Source organism: Mus musculus, chromosome 5 (assembly GCF_000001635.26).
Source record: "Mus musculus strain C57BL/6J chromosome 5, GRCm38.p6 C57BL/6J".
NCBI lineage: Eukaryota > Metazoa > Chordata > Mammalia > Rodentia > Muridae > Mus > Mus musculus.
The window spans coordinates 25,926,273-25,947,406 of NC_000071.6; the positions used below are offsets into that span (position 1 = coordinate 25,926,273).

Genomic DNA, 21,134 nt, shown 5'->3' on the forward strand with positions numbered 1-21,134 from the left:
ACTGGTGACATCACGGAGGTTCCTAAGAACTCTCCAGGAGACAATAGAATGTCCAGGAAGGGGTTGCTGATGTCATGGACTACATACAGCCTTTGGTTTCCTGCTAATGTTTCCCTGTACTGATAGGAAACTGAGCTGCCCTTTCCTGGGGCATAGCCATTGAGCACATTCTCCTTACAAAGCTTGGGTTTGTTCTAGGCTTGATTGGCAACACCTATGTAATTCCTATGTATCTAACTGTGTGTTTCCTTTCCAAACCCTTCTCAGAAATATCTCATCCTACTTTAAATTTTCCTCAATCAGCAGTAGGAGCAATCAAAACCTACTGAGAAATCATACCAGTTCGAATATGCAGCCAAAATCTACTCCTGTCTCATCATGTACAGGTGCATGAAATCTCATCCAGGCTGAGCCTGCAGGGCCGGGTGTAGTGTGGGTGTGTGTTAGGGGCCACACTCATGAAGCCTTGTGCTTAGCATTTGAAATTTGCCCCAAGATCCCTTAGGAGGGAGATATGCAGTTATCATGCAGTCATCACGCAGTCATCATGCTTCTGACAACAGTCTAGAGATCTGTTGGCAGAGAAAACTGAAATATTGGAGCCACCAATGAGTGGCCCTCAGATTGTGTGGGGGCTTTTCTCACTGCACCAAACTCACCAATCAGTATTGCTTATAGCCCTATGTGTGGTAGACCATGATATTGTGTATGTAATAAATAATATATTCAACAGAGTTGCAGATGTGCAGGTAGAAAGTATAGGCTAATACTATAGACAGGTTAGTTGACAGAGCAAGGGCCTAGCATCTTGTATTTGGGTTCATGTTTGGATCCACAAACCACACAAAACCCAATCTCAGTCAAACATGAATGATTCATTAAATGCAGACCCTAAAGTTGATTGATCAGAACCATAGCTCAGGTTTTGGGGGTTGAGCCATAGCCTCAAAAATCTTTCTTTGTTAACTTATAAAGACAAAAAAACCGAAAACCAAAACCCTAAAACCAAAACAAACAAACAAACAAAAACAAATGAAAAAACACAATTAGTTCATTTAAAGTTAGGGAAATATCCAGTGGTCTGTTCTGATCAGACCATTTTAGATAGAACTGCATACTGACCTTTAATTGGAGGGGTCCCATGGATTGGTTTATGGACCATTGTAAGATTAACAAGCCTCATACACAACACAACAGGATGTGGACACCATGACTTTGCTCTGAGTCAAGTTGTTTTTCTGTGTTGATGATTGGCTGTCATATGACAGCAACTATCTGAATAGGGCACAGACATAGAACACAATGGCTCTTGCTATACTGGGCGGTATATGCCTTAGCATTAGATTATCCAGGTCTCTCACATTGACCAGTTCTGTTTTCACAGTACTTGGAGACCCCACTTGGAAGCCCAAATATAGGAAAGTGGAAGCAGAATTGTCTGAGCTCAAGGTTAACCTGGTCCACACGGGGTATTTGAGACCCTGTTTCAGAAAACAACACTGAAACACATGCTACATGCAAGGCCTCACTAGCCAATTCTTGTCTATTATAAGGAACTTACCATTCTCTCCCTTCCAGTCTTTCTTTCTGGGAAGATGGAGAAGTGAAAATGATCTTTCCATTCTAAGGACCATGTTCTCTTTTCCCCTCAGCCCACATTAAGAACAAATAGAAGTGAGTATCATCATCTGAACAACTGAGTAATATCCACTGCTGCTAGCATGGTACTGTGCCCATGATAATCTTAGCTTCCTTTAGTGTTGCTGCCCCAGCAGGAAGTATTAAGTGCTGAGGCCAAAGCTCAGAGAACCTTTCAAGGGGCTAGAGAGAAGCCATCAGAGACTCTCCACTTCCTTGTCCTGAGATGAAATCCAGGAACACAATGTGAACTTGGTGGCTAATTAACCATACATCATACTTCTACCTCCACCTTTCTATGTTCAGTACAGGAAAGTGTTCATGCACCTCCATGCCAGATTTATCTTGATATATGTCGCAGGGCGCAGACTTTTTAGAGTGTTGCGTGTAGTCAAGCAGTTGGTGCCCTCAGTAAGATGTCACGAATAAGAAGTGACCACACTGTATTTGTTTAAAAAGTTCATTAGCTGAAAATTGAGCATAAGTGAGGAGTGGGACACCTGCACTGTGCCCTGGCGTTTTTGTGCCTAGACATGGCTCAAAGGGAAGGTGTGAAGACACCTTGGGTTCCTCTACATGGACAGAGTAAGGTGAAATGGGCAGTGACCAGGCTGAGCAATACTTCTGAGGCCCCTTATTACAGGTAACAAGCACATTCTATGTCCTCCTTACAAAGAGCTTCTGTTGAAACCATGGACCTTGTAAGGTAAGGCTATAGTAATGTCACGCAGACTTCTTTCCTAGTGATACAAAGTTCTCTCTGATAAGGCTTGCCCCATACCATATCTGTAGCAAATTTGTTACAAGCCAGCAGTCTATTTCATGCTGTTCCTGTAATATGCTTCCCAGTCATGGATGTAAAACCTTTCAAGGAGCTAGACAGAAGCCATCAGAGACTCTCCACTTCCTTGTCCTGAGATGAAATCCAGGAACACAATGTGAACTTGGTGGCCAATTAACCATGCATCATACTTCTACCTCCACCATTCTGTGTTCAGTACAGGAAAGTGTTCATGTACCTCCATGCCAGATTTATCTTGATATATGTTCCAGACTGGGACCCTATAGGGGGAACAACAATATTAACTAATCAGTACCCCCACTCAGAACTTGTGTCTCTAGCTGCATATGTATCAGAAGGTGGCCAGGTCAGCCATCATTGGAAAGAGAGGCACGTTGGTCTTGCAAACTTTATATGCCTCAGGACAGGGGAACACCAGGGCCAAGAAGTGGGAGTGTGTGGGGAGGAGGGGAGTGGGAAGAAGGGTATGGGGGACTCTTGGGATGCTCCAACTCCATAGCTGTTCAGGACCATCACCTCATTACATTCCTACCCCGTTGAAAAATATCTTAATAAAAACTCCTTCAAAACTCTGCCAAATTAAAGCACATCTGAGCATTAGACTTTGGCAGAGTTTTGAACACTCAATGCCCATTGCAAATTCTTTCTATCTTAACTCCCTCTTCACAGCCTCCTTCTGACTCTTAAAGGGGTTTGGGTAGGCAGAGACACCTTCCATTACCTTGCCTCCCCCCGGAGCACAGTCCTGGCCTATGTAGCCAGCACAATGACCTGCTTTCTGGCCTTTGCTACCTCTTGTCCCTTCCCAATCCTAATGTTGTAAGACTTGGTCCAGATCTCACGATCCAGATCTCTGGCCAACAGGAGAGTTGTTGACCAATGTCTCTTTCCACTGAGTGGCTCACTAGTCCTGAAAATAAAAGTGGCTAGCCTTCTCCATGTCCTGCACACTAAAGAGGTACACAAGCCACAGCCCAGAACACTGCTCTAATGCCTCCCATCTCATGGTAGACAGGCTGAATACTTTGGTGTGTATTCCTAACTTTGACCTACTAGCCTAAAAAAACCTCTTCATTATTGACCTCCGTCAGCCACATGATTGGGACAATGACTTGGTTAGTATTCACATATGGGTGAAAATGTCCTTAGATTTTCACAAGTCTATACTTGTGATGGTTTGTATATGCTTGGCCCAGGCAATGACACTATTAGAAGGTGTCAGAGTAGGTGTGGCCTTGTTGGAGTAGGTCTGTCATTATGAGCTTGGGCTTTAAGACCCTCATCCTAGCTGCCTGGAAGCCAGTATTCTGCTAGCAGTATTAAGATGAAGTTGTAGAACTCTCAGCTCCTCCTGCACCATGCCTGCCTGGATGGCACCATGCTCCCACCTTAATCATAATGGACTAATTTGAATCTGAAAGCCAGCCCCAATTAAATATTGTTCTTATAAGAGTTGCCTCGGTCATGGTGTCTCTTACCAGCAGGTAAAACCCTACCTAAGACAATAATTAATAGAACTAGTTTCTATTCGAAATAAAGACATCCTTTCTATATTGAATTGTACAAAAGCCAGAAAGATTCATGGACTTTTTGTTGTTGATGTTATACCAACAAATCTCTTTATTGACACGTATTCTAGAATGTACCCCTCACATAGCATCCTCCCAGATTTCATAATTTTATTAACAGTGCTGTGTATTAATTTTCTCATTGCATTTTCTGTCCTCATTTTCTTATATATTTCCCTGCACTGTTTAGTTTAAATGTTTCCCAATTGTCTTCTTAGTAAAATATTGATGGAAAAAACATCTTGTATCACCAAGTATAAATACCTCAACCTCTATTTGTGCTTCATGAGATTCTATTCATTAGAAAGGGATGTGTGTGTATGTATGTGTATGTGCGTGTATGTGTGTTTGTATGTGTTCTGTGTGCATGTGTGTGTGTGATTGTGTAGATATACAGATACACGCACAAATGTGTGCCCTAATAGGATTATTTCATTGCTGCTCTTATATATTCCAAGCATCTAGCAAGGAATATTATTATGCTAATGATTATGCCTTCTTGCTCAGGAGTCCACAGTCTTCCTATGTATAGAGGCATACACAGGTATTTATCCTGATCTGCACACATGTGCCTGTCTTCCTGATCTGAACTAATGTGCCTGTCTTTATTTCCTGATTATATAACTTGAATTTTATATGGCCTGGTGAAAGAAAATTCAAATTCTCACCTATATTAACAAAATCATAAATAAAATGTCTCAATCCATGTGTGTCTTTCACTGTTCTTTTACAAGATACTTCAGTCAAATTCCGCAACTCACTTTGCCTCAATCCACTTTTCTTTTTTTTTTAAATTAGGAATTTTCTTCATTTACTTTTCCAATGGTATCCCAAGAGTCCCCAATACCCTTCTTCCCACTCCCCTCCTCCCCACACACTCCCACTTCTTGGCCCTGGTGTTCCCCTGTACTGAGGCATATAAAGTTTGCAAGACCAATGTGCCTCTCTTTCCAATGATGGCCGACCTGGCCAGTTTCTGATACAGATGCAGCTAGAGACACAAGTTCTGGGGACAGGGGGGTACTGGTTAGTTAACATTGTTGTTCCACCTATAGGGTTAGAGACCCCCTTTACCTCCTTGGGTACTTTATCTACCTCCTCCATTGGGGGCCGTGTGATCCATCTAATAACTGATTGTGAGCATTCACTTCTGTGTTTGTTGGGCCCCTGCATAGTCTCACAAGAGACAGCTACATGAGGGTCCTTTCAGCAAAATCTTGCTAGTGTATGCAATGGTGTCAGCATTTGGAGGCTGCTTATGGCATGGATCCCCAGGTATGGCAGTCTCTAGATGGTCCATCCTTTCATCTAAGCTCCAACCTTGTATGTGTAACTCCTTCTAAGGGTGTTTTGTTCCTAGTTCTAAGAAGGAGCAAAGTGTCCACAGTTTGGTCTTTGTTCTTCTTGAGTTTCATGGGTTTTGCCAATTGTATCTTGTATAATGGGTGTTCTAAGTTTCTGGGCTAATATCCACTTATCAGTGAGTACATATTGTGTGAGTTCTTTTGTGCTTGGGTTACCTCACTCAAGATGGTGCCCTCCAGGTCCATCCATTTGCCTAGGAATTTCATAAGTTCAATCTTTGTAATAGCTGAGTAATACTCCATTGTGTAAAAGTGCCTCATTTTCTGTATCTGTTCCTCTGTTGAGGGACATTTGGTTTCTTTCCAACTTCTGGCTATTATAAATAAGGCTGCTATGAACATAGTGGAGCATGTGTCCTTGTTACCAGTTGGAACATCTTCTGGATATATACCCATGAGAGGTATTGCGGGATCCTCTGTCCAGTTTTCTGAGGAACAACCAGACTGATTTTCAGAGAGGACCCATGGCTCTAGCTGCATATGTTGCAAAGGATGGCCTTATCTGGCATCAATGAGATGGAATGCACTTGGTCCTGTGAAGTCTAGATGCTCCAGTGTAGGGGAATGCTAGGACGGTGAGGTGGGAGTGCATGGGTGCGTGGGGAAGTACCCTCATAGAATCAGGGGGAAGAAGGATGGGATTGGGAGTTTGGGGAAGGTGAACTGGGAAAGGTATAACAGTTGAAATGTAAATGAATGCAAAATACAATAAAAACGAAATTATTAAAAAAAAAAAAGAATGGCTGTCAACATGCTTCCAAGTCTAGAAATGCTTTGCAGTCTGGGAGAGAAAATGAGACACTGTGATCCACACTGAATATTTAGGACAGCTTAGTCTGGTAAGGGATGACATGAAATATTATTTCATATCACAAGTGCCAGTAGAATAATCCAGGTTAATGTATACATCTGGTAGCATTTACCAAACAATCCACACAGTGTTGTGAGGACCCATACTTGAGTAGGCTTTGTAAAACCCAGGCCCCTTCCAGTTCTAAGATGGAAAATGAGAACCAACCATTATAGTAGTATCTTGGCAGTGTGGGCTAAATCAAGTTTCACCCACTTTCCACTGTGTTGCGGATGACCCTTTCTCTGGCAGAATCAGTTCATAAAACCCAGAGGACCTGTGCCAGTGTATAATCAAAACCTCTACCCTGCTTCTTTAGGTGCTGAACTTTTAAAGTCCTGGCTTGCCAGCAACTCTTTGTGGAAGCACAGGGTTAACTCTTTCACACATTAACTCTCTGATTGATCTCCATGCAGAGTCAGTTCCATTCAGTAAAACTCACCCAGTCACCTGGAACAAGTACTTCCACAATATAATCTTCAAAAGGGGAGCTTCAAATGTCTTTCCTAATTAGCAACAACAAAACACAGCAAGTGTATGGTCAAGGACAACCACATCTATCAAAGCTATTTCCCAGAGTGACTTTGAAGGTTATCATATCTGGTGTGTGGTTATCACTGATGCTGTATTGCAAGCAAAACTGAGGCACATGACTCTGGCCTTCCTGATTTATTTTATATACTTTTGTGATTGTTTTTATTTCCTCAGCAGCTGTAGAGCAATGACTGTATATTACTCAGTGTTTGGCTACCGAGTCATGAATGGATGTGTGTTACAGAGTACTATATGTTAGGAGTATGAGAATTCATGACAGCATGGATACAGTATGGTGGTGAATACATCTTAGTGTGTACATGGGGTAAGCCACATGATTCACACACAAGAGACCATCGCCTCGTGTATCCCTAGGTTGCTACGACTTCACACATATACAGAAAAGGATAGCTGGGTCTGGGTTTAGTCAGAGAAGATGCAACTGACCCTAAAAGACCGAGGTCTCTGGAAGTTTAGAGGTCTGGTGGGGTGGGTTTGGGGATCCCCGTGGACAGAGGAGGGGCAGGGGAGAGGTATGGGATGTGGAAGAGACAGAGGGTAGATCTGGAGTTTAAAAAAAAATAAAACAAAAGCATAAAAGTGTTATTTTTCTTGTGTTTCAGCCTTGCTTTTCTTTCTAAGCAGAGTAAGTTTGTCACCTTTCTGGATAGGTAGAATTGATAGGAGCTAGAAATTGAAAGCAAAGATGGCTATTATACGAGTATGGGTTCAGAACATCACCAAATCAAGGACAGGGTGAGGGAGTGTGCCATGGAGCCAGCTGAGAGCCACAGCCTCATGACTGGAGGCCTGAGCATGTCAGGATTCCCTGTGCCTCACTCAGTCCTCACTCACCTCACAAGATGAGGACTTGCTCTGGCTTGTGGAGAGTAGAGCATTGATCACTGTGACCGCTAGGAGGCGCAGTGATGAGGGGTCAGGACTAATTTAATGATGTGGCAGATGGTCTATTACCCTGCAAGTTGGGTGTGGTATCAGAGAAGGAAGAGTGGGTGAACATAATCAGGACTGACAGTTTCTCAGAGCCAAACTCTAAGTACAGCCTTGGGCAAGTGGGCCCATCATACTGAGCTTTGGCTTCTTTATCTGTCATTGATGATAAAATTCAGACCTAACATTGATGTTGTTTAAGTTAGATGCTGAGACAGCTGCCTAGCTATTGAAAAGAGATCAATATTATTGCTTATTACAGTGTAGACCCAGGGCCTTCACTGGGAATAACAACAATAACGATTGTGTTAGCAGCAATAATAGTAAACAAAGGAATCGTTGTTAGGTTTTTCCCATCGTTTTTTTCAGTCAGGTCCAAGTTTAGGAGTGCAGAGGACTGGGCCTGGAGACTGCTGTAGCTGATTCAGATTCACAGTTGCTTAGCTGGCCCCTCTGGAGAAACAGTGAAAGCCACTTTTGGCTACTTAGGTCCAAGGCATGCATAGGTAGGATAGCCTCTACTAGTCACATGCATGGTGGTGGCTGTCTTGGGTTGAATCATTGTCCCTTGCACTGCAGCTCAAGGCTTTTCTTAGGATTAAATCAGGGAGAACTTAGGGGGATTTGACCAAGAAGAGACTTTTATGAGATGTGCAGCAAATCCCCACTCTGACAGGCGGCTTTGTTATGAATACCTTCTTTATAAACAGTCCTGGAAATGCCTGAGTCACTTTTTCTACAGGAGGCCACACAGCATGGTAATTCACTTTATGTTGCCTTCCCTTCTGGAGTTAAAATTCCATGTAAAGAGTAAAGTAGATCCTATGACATCTGTACTCTTAAAATTGAACTGTGTGGACTGGAGTTTTGTTTTGTTATTTTTTGTTAATTTTTTTGGTTTCTGAGCCTGTTTTGTTTGCAAGAGGAGTATGTATTCTACAGGACTGTGACTAGCTATTCTGAATTTGGGTGGAGGGAAGCATGTTCCAATATTCCATTCTTTCCGTAAGTAAACTTTTTTATAACCCAAATTTAAAAACTATGTACAAATTACAGAAGCTGACAGAAAAGTCTCTTACACGTAGAAATATGGATAAGAGTAGACACAGGAGGGGATAATAGGTGTGTATGCTGAGTGCTTACAGCAGCTGGCCTGCCCTAGGCCACCCAATACTCTTCCAGATTCCCCCATCACACCCTTCACTCCACCACCTACCCTGTGCTTATGTTAAGACTCCCACTTTGCAACAAACTTATCAGACAGGGCTTTTACACAGTTTGGGGAGGGCTTGGATCACAGACAAAAGAAACAGAGCATGGGGGATCTTTTATTTTTTTCTTCAAGTTGGACAGATTGCTACTCTGCTTAGCACAAAAAGAAATACATGATTGTAGCTTGTAGCAAAAAAAGAAACTTAAAAAAACCCAAAACCAAAACAACAAAACATAAAAACAAAATCCAATCCATGCTAATTTGGTTAGGCACAGGCAAGATGATCTCAGTAACCTTGAGTGGCCAGCCCCATGCAGCACTCTTGCCCTGTTTCCCATGGTTAGCTGCTGCCAGGCTGTTCATACTTCCAATGCCATCCACCACCTGTGGCTAGCCTACAGTGAGCTGGCTGCCACTCACACTTCCCCTTTACCTCTTAAAATAATAACACAAAGACTTGTAATATGCCAGCCAAATTTATTAGGGGAAATCTACAAGCACAAAATGTCCATGCAAGCAATACAAAACTCAACACATATAAATAAAACCTGCACACTTAGATCAGGAAAATGTACCTACATTACTCTATTTCCCATTTATGAAATCCCCAGTTATTTTTGGACACTAGTGTCCCGTAGTCTAGCACCATCTTCCCATTCCTCTATCTTTGTCCTCCGTTCCCTCTCTCTTCTCCATCACACTTCCACTCTCTAATATTTCAGCTCTGCATTTCTTCCCAATTGTCCAATAAGAGCCTCTAGCCTTATCTGACCAAATAAGATTTCACCTGACTGCACCTGTGTTTAGGGACTCTTGAGGGAGCAGAACACACAAACTTCAATCCACAACTTTCCCTCTACCGCATTTTGTCCAAATAAAAGGCTCTGAACACAGAACTGCCAGTGGTAACATCAGAGCCCTTCATACATGCCTGGCAGCATAGGACAATGAGTATGAGCAGGTCAGGCACTGTACCTACACATCTCCTGAGATTTCTCCATTCAACTGGGCTTGATCCTGGCCATCTAAACAGCACATTCTCTGGAAGGACAAAAGTCAACTTCAGGAGGTGTGGGGATGCCTCACAGGTTAGAGCATCTGCTACTCTCTAGAAGACCCACATGGTGCCTAACAACCATCTCCAGGAATGGTTGTGGTTCCTTCTTCTGTCCTCTGAGGGAAACGTCCCTCAGGAGGAGCCACATGCTGTATTACATTCAGTAGGAAAGACACCCATTCACATAAATGTTAAACATAAGTCTAATCAGCAACAGCAAAAACACAGCAAGTTTATGGTCAAGGACAGCAGCATCTATCAAAAGCTATTTCCCAGCAAGCCATGGAAGGTCATTATATCTGCTATGTGGTTAACATTTGATGACGACCAGCTTCGAGAATGCCTTAAAGAAACAGATAGATTACCGCTCTGCTGGCAAGTAGCAAAGCTTTACTGATTTCTACAGCTTAAAAACATGGGGTATGACTTTGCAAATTTTGCTCAAAAAATAACATTTTTACTTAGTTGCATCTGGCAAACAATATTATCAATTTTGGAGTCATTTTCTCATAACAACAATGAATTTCAGAAGAAGAAACTGTTATCTGAAGACCTAAGGACATCTTCCTCTCAGGGTAAATATTAACTCTTGACGAGGAACAAGGAAAAACTCTGGCTCACAGAAAGTCATGTTTAGACATCCCTCCCTTTCAGGAGGAACAACCCCTGAACTTTCTCCCAGTTAACGGCTCTGACCCTTTCAGGCCAGAACCAAAGGGAAGCCATTGTTCTCCTCAATCACTGTTGCTCTATTGCAAGTAAACTGAGGCAGCTGGCTCTGGCCTTCCTGATTTATTTTATATTCCTTTCTGAGTGTTTTTATATCCGCAGCTGCTCTAGAACAATGGCTGTATATTAATCAGTATCTGGTTCACGGGATCATGAATGAATGTGTGTTATAGAGTGCTATATGTTAGCAGTAATAGAATTCATGACACCATGGATGCAGTATGGCAGTGATTACATCATCAAGTGTGTGTCCATGGGGTAAGTAAAATTATCGACACAAAAGATCATCACCTTGTATACCCCCCTAGGTGGCTAGGCTCTGACTTTATTATACAGCCCTGGCTGCCTGGAACTTACAAAGATCCATCTCTGGATGTGAGTTCTAGGTCTACAGCAGGGGATAGAACACCTGAATAAGGAAGATGGTCTCAAGAGTCACTACTTGCAAATCAATTTTTCTGCATAAGAAATAGAATTTTTAAGAAATAGGTTTTAAAATTCAATTAATATAGAGATAAAGGCAAAAACAAACAATGAAATACAAGAACAAGAACATATAACTTCTAAATAACATAACAATAACTCAAAGAACAAAAATGAAAACTTCAACCAAAACTCTAAAGGAAAATTATTGTTCAGCAGCATTTTTTTGCACTTTTAGCAGCACAGCCCTCCAGGCTGCTGCTCCTCTTGGACACTTGGTAGCAGTGCAGCTGCCTCAGTTTTCTACCAAGAGTCGTTGTCTGAAGAGAAAAGGGAACAACGCCCTGAATCAGCCATGGCTTCCTCGTTAGGGCCTATTCCCACTCAGGACATGTGCTATAAGAAGATTCATCTGAGGAAGATTCATCCGAGGAAGATGATGGGTGCTGGGGATGGTGCTCAGCAGGAGCCTCCTGGCATGGCAACTCATTCTGCAAGATGCTGTCTTCTTCAGCTGTGGCCAATCCCAGCTCTCTTGCAGCTTCTGAGACCTGGGAGAGGAAGGCAGTTACTAAGACACAGGAATGGTGGGGATGGGCATGGCCGCTCTCAGGCTGCATTCTCCCACTTCCTCAACTTTACTTGACAGTCAACATTAATATTTTAACTGAAATTACAGATTTGAAAACTGCAGACAGGCAAAGTATTCAAAAACAGTCACAAAACATGGACTGAAAAAGATCAACTCAGGCTTCTATCAGCTCCAAACAAGAACATGGCAAAGGAAGAGACCTCAGTGGATTACAGGAAGAAAGGAGAAGGCCACATGCCACCCAGATCAATGATAATGAGAAGCACTCATTTGACATTTGTACTTGGCTCTAATCCCTCCAAGGTGAATTGACCTAGAATGTCATATGACCTCTGCCTGTCTCCTGTCTAAGGACCCAGGACTCACTTAAACCTCCACATAGCATTCCACCTATCTTGAAGACATGCATGCAAGAATGTGACATGTTATTCACCTGTCACCCTGAGTGGAATGCAGACTAAAGCAGAGTTGAAAATACACTTGCCAGTGGTAACAGTGTCTCAAAAGAGGCTAATTCAGTGTCTCACAAGAGGCTAATTTCCCAGAATATTTGTGTGAAGACAGAGCAAAGAACAGCTACATTCCATGAGGAGGGTGGCTGCTTGGAAGTATGGACTAGAAAGTTGGCGGGGCGAAGCAAAGTAGATCTAATGTGTCAATGGTATCAGATAGTCATAGCCTGACTGAATTGTTTTTCCCTACCTGATTTTCTTGAGCTTCCAGGTTGCTGGTCTTCTCCTGTTCGTCTTTACCACTCAGGTTCAACTCCACCAAACGTTGTTGAATGATGGCCCAATCAGCATGTATTTCCTTGCTCTCCTGCTGCAATATCGCCAACTTCTTCTTTATAAGATTCTCCCCCAGCAGGATCCGGGTGTGCAGGTTACTGGAAACACACTCTGCATGTTAAGATCCTGCAGCCTCCTCCTCCCATTTCTACTTACAGGTCCCATTAACCTGACCTGTACCCTGGTTCCCATGAAGACCTAATACAATCCACCTCAATACATCCATGACAGCTGTACAAACAGCAAAGAGCCATTTCAAGGAAGAAGAAATTTTTGCTGTAGTCCAAACACCAAAAAGGGTCCATGTTTCTCCAAAAGAAAGAGAGATCTCCATCTACCTATGACAACCAATGCATTGGGGCAATCCCAATTAGTAGGCTGCACATGGAATCAGGGAAGTCAGTAGAACCACAGGGAGGGCACTCTATCGTTGTGTTACACCTCAGTTAGCTCTGTAAAACCTGCCTGAGCCCCAGAGGCCCAGTACAGCATAATAACCTTCTCATGATCTGAATCACTTGTCTGTCTAGAGGCTCCAGAGGATGCCTGGAGAACACTGGCAGTGGTAAGAGTCTCTTAGAGGCCTAGGAAAACTGAGTCCAAAAGATCCAAGGCAAACTGATGGCTGAAAAGCAGAAAGGGTAGAAGGAGACCTGCAGACTCTCCAGACCAGAAACAAAGGAAAGTAGAAACGGCCATTTCACAAGGGTTGGCCTCCCTGACAAGAACTTACCGATAGAAATTTTTCTCCTTCTTGAGCTCCTGATTGTTCTCTCGGGCCTCCATGTTCTTCATCTCTAAGTCGTGTAGAAATGTCATGATCTCCTTCTCCTTTAATTTCAGTTCTTTATAATGTCGAGTTTGCCTGTGGTAGGGCCTGACCCCAGGAAGACAGAACTCCATGAACTTAGGCTTTTAGTAACACATGAACTCAGGCTGGGTCCTGGACTACTGCAGCCATGGAAACCACACTCTGCATTCTAAATGCTGGGATTTTCTTATCCTTGGGAAACTGGCTATCCTAGTCCCAGAACACCAGAAGCTAGGCATCCAGATGGAGGGTGACCTGGCTCTCTGCCTTACTCAGTAGGGCTGAAGGGCAGACTAAACAGTTATGTTCTCAGGAGCCTAGGCTACGGGTCTTTGCCCACCAGACACCTGTGATGGTGTTTCTCCTGTTTTCATAAAAGGGATTCTAAATCCTGGATACCTAATACTGTAGAGACAGATATTACACATAATTCTGGAGATGAGGCCAGAAATCTCCACAGATATATAATCTGCTCAATAGATACAAATGTATGAACACTTCTGACCACATAGTCAAAGTGCAATGCTATTTAAAGTGGGGACTACCAGACCTCAGGACCCACCTCACCTGGAAACTGTTAGGCAGGTAAATCCTCAGGCCAAAACACCTACCCCTAGATTCCAAATTGTGGAGAGAAATAAAAACATACAAAACATCTTCACAGGTCAGTACCTGTGCATGCACATAGACTCACAGACTTAGACCTATACACAAGATGGAGAAAGAAAGAGTGAGAGAATGGGGGGGAGAGAGAGAGAGAGAGAGAGAGAGAGAGAGAGACAGAGACAGAGACAGAGACAGAGACAGAGACAGAGACAGAGACAGAGACATAGAGACAGAGACAGAGACAGAGACATAGAGACAGAGAGAGGCAGGCAGACAGATAGACAGACAGAGACAAAGGGAACACAATGACAGGTAGAATAATGTATGCAACATTACTGCCTCAGACTATAAGGCACACAGACAAGGAGGGACAGGCATGAACTTCAGGCATTCTAATCAAGCACTGAGAAGAACCATGTGGGGACCAGGCCCCTCCAGCTGCTACCTGGAGGTGCCAGCACTGTCACCTGCGAGACAAGTAAAAACACAACTACAAACTCCCATCACCTAGAAACCTGCTGTCACAGGCTTTCCAAATGAACCATAGGAAATCATCCCTGCCTCTATCCCTGAGTTCTTCACTCAGACTCCAAGTTCCTCTTTTCAAGTGGAGGGAGCAGAGGAGTCTATTACCCTTCTCACTCCTGACAAATCTTCAGGTGCAGCCTCTCCTCTAATTAGTATTTAGGGGCATGAAGTGGGGCCCAGGTATGTCCTGGTGGCATAGCTTCCTAGAACCCACACCTTTAAAAGCATAAGATGAGGGAGGCATTGCAGACCCCAGACTGACACCACAGGTTTTGGAGCAATGTATACCTCTTGTTCATGGATCCCTCGGTCACGTAGATCAGGCGATCTCTCAGCTCATTTGTCTCCTCGGTAGTGAGCTGGATCTTTTTGATCAGCTCCTTCTCTTCCTTCTCAAACTGCTTTTTGCTTTTGACAGGTACCGGGGATGTTGTCTGTCTGTGAGCCACTGTACGTAGATGAATACCAGAATATTAGATGTGAGAATGCAAAGAGTGTGGACTGACCACAGAGAAGGAAAAATGCCTGTAACCTCGTGACACCACCAAGAGATTGGTGCCAGCATGAGATTTCTTCTCAGTGGATCTCAGTTCTACCATCACTCTAGAGAGATCAGGCGATGTACGTAGGCAGATGTTTCCTCATTCTCCTTAAACGTGCTTATGAGGACCAGAGAGATGTCTTCTCCAGGGTACAATTTGGCTTCAGAGCCCTGAGCCCTGTGGTTTCACAAGTCAGATGATAAATACACTATTCAAAAGTATTTGAGATCTTGGAGATGCTCCAATATCCTACCTGTTACTCTAAGCCAAGGAATTGGCTTAAAAAGTCATGCAGGGGGCAGAACATAGTCAACACATTGATCAATTTCCCAACCCGCCCCTAAACACAAAACATCCCAGAAGTAGGAATAGAATCCCCCTGTGGGTCTATCAACTGCTAGTTCTTTGTTTACAGTGTAGAAATGCCTGCCCCCTACAATTGGTGATAAAGAAAGTTAAGGTAGGAACTGTCACAAACAGGAGGTCAGAGTAGTTCTGAGAACATGAGGTCTTGGTCTGGAGCACCATTCTCTCCCTGTCACTAATGTCAGATAACTACAGGAGCTAAAAGAAGCCATGGACTGAAGTGCAGGATTTCCCTCCCCAAAACTGGCATAGCTTATACCCGCTGTCACTCCTGATGGTCTCATTCTGCCCCCATCTAACACCCACAATACCCAGTGCAAAAAAAGACTTGAAGTTCATGGCATAACAGCTTTGACCTTGTCAATTCCTTCCTTAGGGGATGGAAAAGTACTGTTCTGAAATCCTTGATGTTCAAGAATTGCGATAACCATGGAAATGTTTTCGCTACCCAGAGTCTCCAGTTCCACATTACTGGAAAGGCCAGCTCAGGCCACTCCTACCAGGAAGATCAACATCCACTTCCCAGGACTTACTGCACATTCGCCAAGTCCACCTCCTTCGTCCTTCATTCCTCTCAGATGGAGGGTCAGCATCCTTCCTCCCCTCTCTGGTCTCTCTCCCATCCACATTGACTCTCTGAAAAAGTCTGCAGAGTCGGGCAAACAAGGCCATCACTGCAATGTCCAGCCTCTGAATGAGAAATCTCAGTGGGTTTGTTGTCACTACAACACTGGTGACATCACGGAGGTTGCTAAGAACTCTCCAGGAGACAATAGAATGTCCAAGAAGGGACTGCTGATGTCATGGACTACATACAGCCTTTGGTTCCCTGCTAATGTTTCCCTGTACTGATAGGAAACTGAGCTGCCCTTTCCTGGGGCATAGCCATTGAGCACATCCTCCTTCCAAAGCCAGGGTTTGCTCTAGGCTTGATTGGCAACACCTAAGTAATTCCTATGTATCTAACTGAGTGTTTCCTTTCCAATCCCTTCTCAGAAATATCTCATCCTACCTTAAATTTTCCTCAATCAGCAGTAGGAGCCATTAAAAGCTACTGAGAAATCATACCAGTTCGAATATGCAGCCAAAATCTACTCCTGTCTCATCATGTACAGGTGCATGAAATCTCATCCAGGCTGAACCTGCAGGGCTGGGTGTAGTGTGGGTGTGTGTTAGGGGCCACACTCATGAAGCCTTGTGCTTAGCATTTGAAATTTGCCCCAAGATCCCTTAGGAGGGAGACATGCAGTCATCATGCAGTCATCACTCAGTCATTATGCTTCTGACAACAGTCTAGAGATCTGTTGGCAGAGGAAACTGAAATATTGGAGCCACCAATGAGTGGCCCTCAGATTGTGTGGGGGCTTTTCTCACTGCACCAAACTCACCAATCAGTATTGCTTATAGCCCTCTGTGTGCTAGACCATGAGATTTTGTTTGTAATAAATAATATATTCAACAGAGTTGCAGATGTGCAGGTAGAAAGTGTAGTCTAATACTATAGACAGGTTAGTTGACAGAGCAAGGGTCTAGCATCTTGTATTTGGGTTCATGTTTGGATCCACAAACCACACAAAACCCAATCCTAGTCAAACATCAATGATTCATTAAATGCAGACCCTAAAGTTGATTGATCAGAGCCATAGCTCAGGTTTTGGGGGTTGAGCCATAGCTTCAAAAATCTATCTTTGTTAACTTATAAAGACAAAAAAACCGAAAACCAAAACCCTAAAACCAAAACAAACAAACAAACAAAAACAAATGAAAAAACACAATTAGTTCATTTAAAGTTAGGGAAATATCCAGTGGTCTGTTCTGATCAGGCCATTTTAGATAGAACTGCATACTGACCTTTAATTGGAGGGTCCCATGGATTGGTTTATGGACCATTGTAAGATTAACAAGCCTCATACAGAACACAACAGGATGTGGACACCATGACTTTGCTCTGAGTTAAGTTGTTTTTCTGTGTTGATGATTGGCTGTCATATGACAGCAACTATCTGAATAGGGGGCAGGCATAGAACACAATTGCTCTTGCTATTTTGGGCGGTACATGCCTTAGCATTAGGTTATCCAGGTCTCTCACAATGACCAGTTCAGTTTTCACAGTACTTGAAGACCCCACTTGGAAGCCCAAATATAGGAAAGTGGAAGCAGAATTGTCTGAGCTCAAGGTTAACCTGGTTCACATGGGGTATTTGAGACCCTGTTTCAGAAAACAACACTGAAACACACGCGACATGCAAGGCCTCACTAGCCAATTCTTGTCTATTATAAAGAACTTACCATTCTCTCCCTTCCAGTCTTTCTTTCTGGGAAGATGGAGAAGTGAAAATGATCTTTCCATTCTAAGAACCATGTTCTCTTTTCCCCTCAGCCCACATGAAGAACAAATGGAAGTGAGTATCATCATCTGAACAACTGAGTAATATCCACTGCTGCTAGCATGGTACTGTGCCCATGATAATCTTAGCTTCCTTTAGTGTTGCTGCCCCAGCAGGAAGTATTAAGGTCTGAGGCCAGAGCTCAGAGAACCTTTCAAGGGGCTAGACAGAAGCCATCAGAGACTCTCCACTTCCTTGTCCTGAGATGAAATCCAGGAACACAATGTGAACTTGGTGGCTAATTAACCATACATCATACTTCTAGCTCCACCATTCTGTGTTCAGTACAGGAAAGTGTTCATGCACCTCCATGCCAGATTTATCTTAATATATGTCCCAGGGCACAGACTTTTTAGAGAGTTGGGTGTAGTCAAGCAGTTGGTGCCCTCAGTAAGATGTCAAGACTATCAATAACAAGTGACCACACTGTAGTTGTTTAAAAAGTTCATTAGCTGAATATTGAGCATAAGTGAGGAGTGGGACACCAGCACTGTGTCCTGGCGTTTTTGTGCCTAGACACGGCTCAAAGGGAAGGTGTGAGGACAGTTTGGGTTCCTCTGCATGGACAGAGTAAGGTGAAATAGGCACTGACCCGGCTGAGCAATACTTCTGAGGCCCCTTATTACAGGTAACAAACACATTCTCTGTCCTCCTTCCAAAGAGCTTCTGTTGAGACCATGGATCTTGTAAGGTAAGGCTATAGTAAGGTCACACAGACTTTTTTCCTAGTGATACAAATTTCTCTCTTATAAGGCTTACACCATACCATATCTGTAGCAAGGTTGTTACAAGCCAGCAGTCTATTTAATGCTGTTCCTGTACTATGCTTCCCAGTCATGGATGTAAAACCTTTCAAGGAGCTAGACAGAAGCCATCAGAGACTCTCCACTTCCTTGTCCTGAGATGAAATCCAGGAACACAATGCTAACTTGGTGGCCAATTAAGCATGCATCATACTTCTACCTCCACCATTCTGTTTTCAGTACAGGAAAGTGTTCATGCACCTCCATGCCAGATTTTTCTTGATATATGTCCCAGACTGGGACCCTATAGGTGGAAGAACAATATTGACTAACCAGTACCCCCCCCACCCCAGTACTTGTGTCTCTAGCTGCATCTGTATCAGAAGCTGGCCTAGTCGGCCATCATTGGAAAGAGAGGCACACTGGTCTTGCAAACATTATATGCCTCAGTACAGGGGAACACCAGGGCCAAGAAGTGGGAGTGTGTGGGGAGGAGGGGAGTGGGAAGAAGGGTATGGGGGACTCTTGGGATGCTCCAACTCCATAGCTGTTCAGGACCATCACCTCATTACATTCCTACCCTGTTGAAAAATATCTTAATAAAAACTCCTTCAAAACTCTGCCAAATTAAAGCACATCAGAGCATTAGACTTTGGCAGAGTTTTGAACACTCAATGCCCATTGCTAATTCTTTCTATCTTGACTCCCTCTGCACAGCCTCCTTCTGACTCTTAAAGGGGTGGGGGTAGGCAGAGACACCTTCCATTACCTTGCTCCCTCTGGAGCACAGCCCTGGCCTATGTAGCAAGCACAATGACACCTGCTTTCTTGCCTTTGCTACCTCCTGTCCCTTCCCAATCCTAACGTTTTAAGACTTGGTCCCGATCTCCCAATCCAGATCTCTGGCCAACAGGAGAGTAGTTGACCCATGGCTCTTTCCACTGAGTGGCTCACTAGTCCTGAAAATAAAAGTGGCTAGCCTTCTCCATGTCCTGCACACTAAAGAGGTGCACAAGCCACAGCCCAGAACACTGCTCTAATGCCTCCCATCTCATGGTAGACAGGCTGAATACTTTGGTGTGTATTCCTAACTTTGACCTACTAGCCTAAAAAAACCTCTTCATTATTGACCTCTGTGAGCCACATGATTGGGACAATGACTTGATTAGTATTCACATATGGGTGAAAATGTCCTTAGATTTTCACAAGTCTATACTTGTGATGGTTTGTATATGCTTGGCCCAGGGAATGACACTATTAGAAGGTGTCAGAGTAGGTGTGGCCTTGTTGGAGTAGGTCTGTCATTATGAGCTTGGGCTTTAAGACCCTCATCCTAGCTGCCTGGAAGCCAGTATTTTGCTAGCAGTATTAAGATGAAGTTGTAGAACTCTCAGCTCCTCCTGCACCATGCCTGCCTGGATGGCACCATGCTCCCACCTTAATCATAATGGACTAATTTGAATCTGAAAGCCAGCCCCAATTAAATACTGTTCTTATAAGAGTTGCCTCGGTCATGGTGTCTCTTCCCAGCAGATAAAATCCTACCTAAGACAATAATTAATAGAACGAGTTTCTATTTGAAATAAAGACATCCTTTCTATATTGACTTGTACAAAAGCCAGAAAGATTCATGGAATTTTTTTGTTGTTGTTATACCAACAAATCTCTTTATCGACATGTATTCTAGAATGTAACCCTCACATAGCATCCTCATAGATTACATAATTTCATTAACAGTGCTGTGTATTAATTTTCTCATTGCATTCTCTGTCCTCATTTCCTTATATATTTCCCTGCACTGTTTAGTTTAAATGTTTACCATTTGTCTTCTTAGTAGAATATTGATGGAAAAAACATCTTGTGTCACCAAGTATAAATACCTCAACCTCTATTTGTGCTTCATGTGCTTCTATTAATTAAAAAGGGATGTGTTTTGTGTCTGTATGTGTGTATGTGTGTGTATGTGTTCTGTGTGCATGTGTGTGTGTGTGATTGTGTGGATATACAGATACACGCACAAATGTGTTCGCTAATAGGATTATTTCATGGCTGCTATTATATATTCCAAGCATCTAGCAAGGAATATTATTATGCTAATGATTATGCCCTCTTGCTCAGGAGTCCACAGTCTTGCTATGTATAGAGGCATACACAGGTATTTATCCTGATCTGCACGCATGTGCCTGTCTTCCTGATCTGAACTAATGTGCCTGTCTTTATTTCCTGATTATATAACTTGAATTTTATATGGCCTGGAGAAAGAACATACAAATTCTTACGTATATTAACAAAAACATAAATAAAATGTCTCAATCCATGTGTGTCTTTAACTGTTCTTTTACAAGATACTTCAGTCAAATTCCGCAACTCACTTTGCCTCAATCCACTTTTCTTTTCTTTTTTTTTAATTAGGTATTTTCTTCATTTACATTTCCAATGGTATCCCAAGAGTCCCCAATACTCTTCTTCACACTCCCCTCCTCCCCACACACTCGCACTTCTTGGCCCTGGTGTTCCCCTGTACTGAGGCATATAAAGTTTGCAAGACCAATGTGCTTCTCTTTCCACTGATGGCCGACTAGGCCAGCTTCTGATACATATGCAGCTAGAGACAGAAGTTCTGGGGGGGAAGGGGTACTGGT

The 21,134-nt window shown here is 43.2% G+C and overlaps 1 protein-coding gene across 1 annotated transcript; it reads right to left on the bottom strand.

Annotated features, from left to right (window-relative positions):
* Positions 1–9,385: 9,385 nt before the first annotated feature.
* Positions 9,386–16,094, bottom strand: Gm21663 (predicted gene, 21663). The gene is made up of 5 exons (NM_001378637.1): positions 15,896–16,094; positions 14,743–14,902; positions 13,243–13,386; positions 12,424–12,607; positions 9,386–11,680 (listed from the first exon to the last, which is right to left on the bottom strand). The coding sequence occupies exons 1-5, from the start codon at positions 16,032–16,034 to the stop codon at positions 11,504–11,506; spliced, it is 804 nt and encodes a 267-aa protein (NP_001365566.1). The 5' UTR covers positions 16,035–16,094; the 3' UTR covers positions 9,386–11,503.
* Between the last annotated feature and the right edge of the window lie 5,040 nt (positions 16,095–21,134).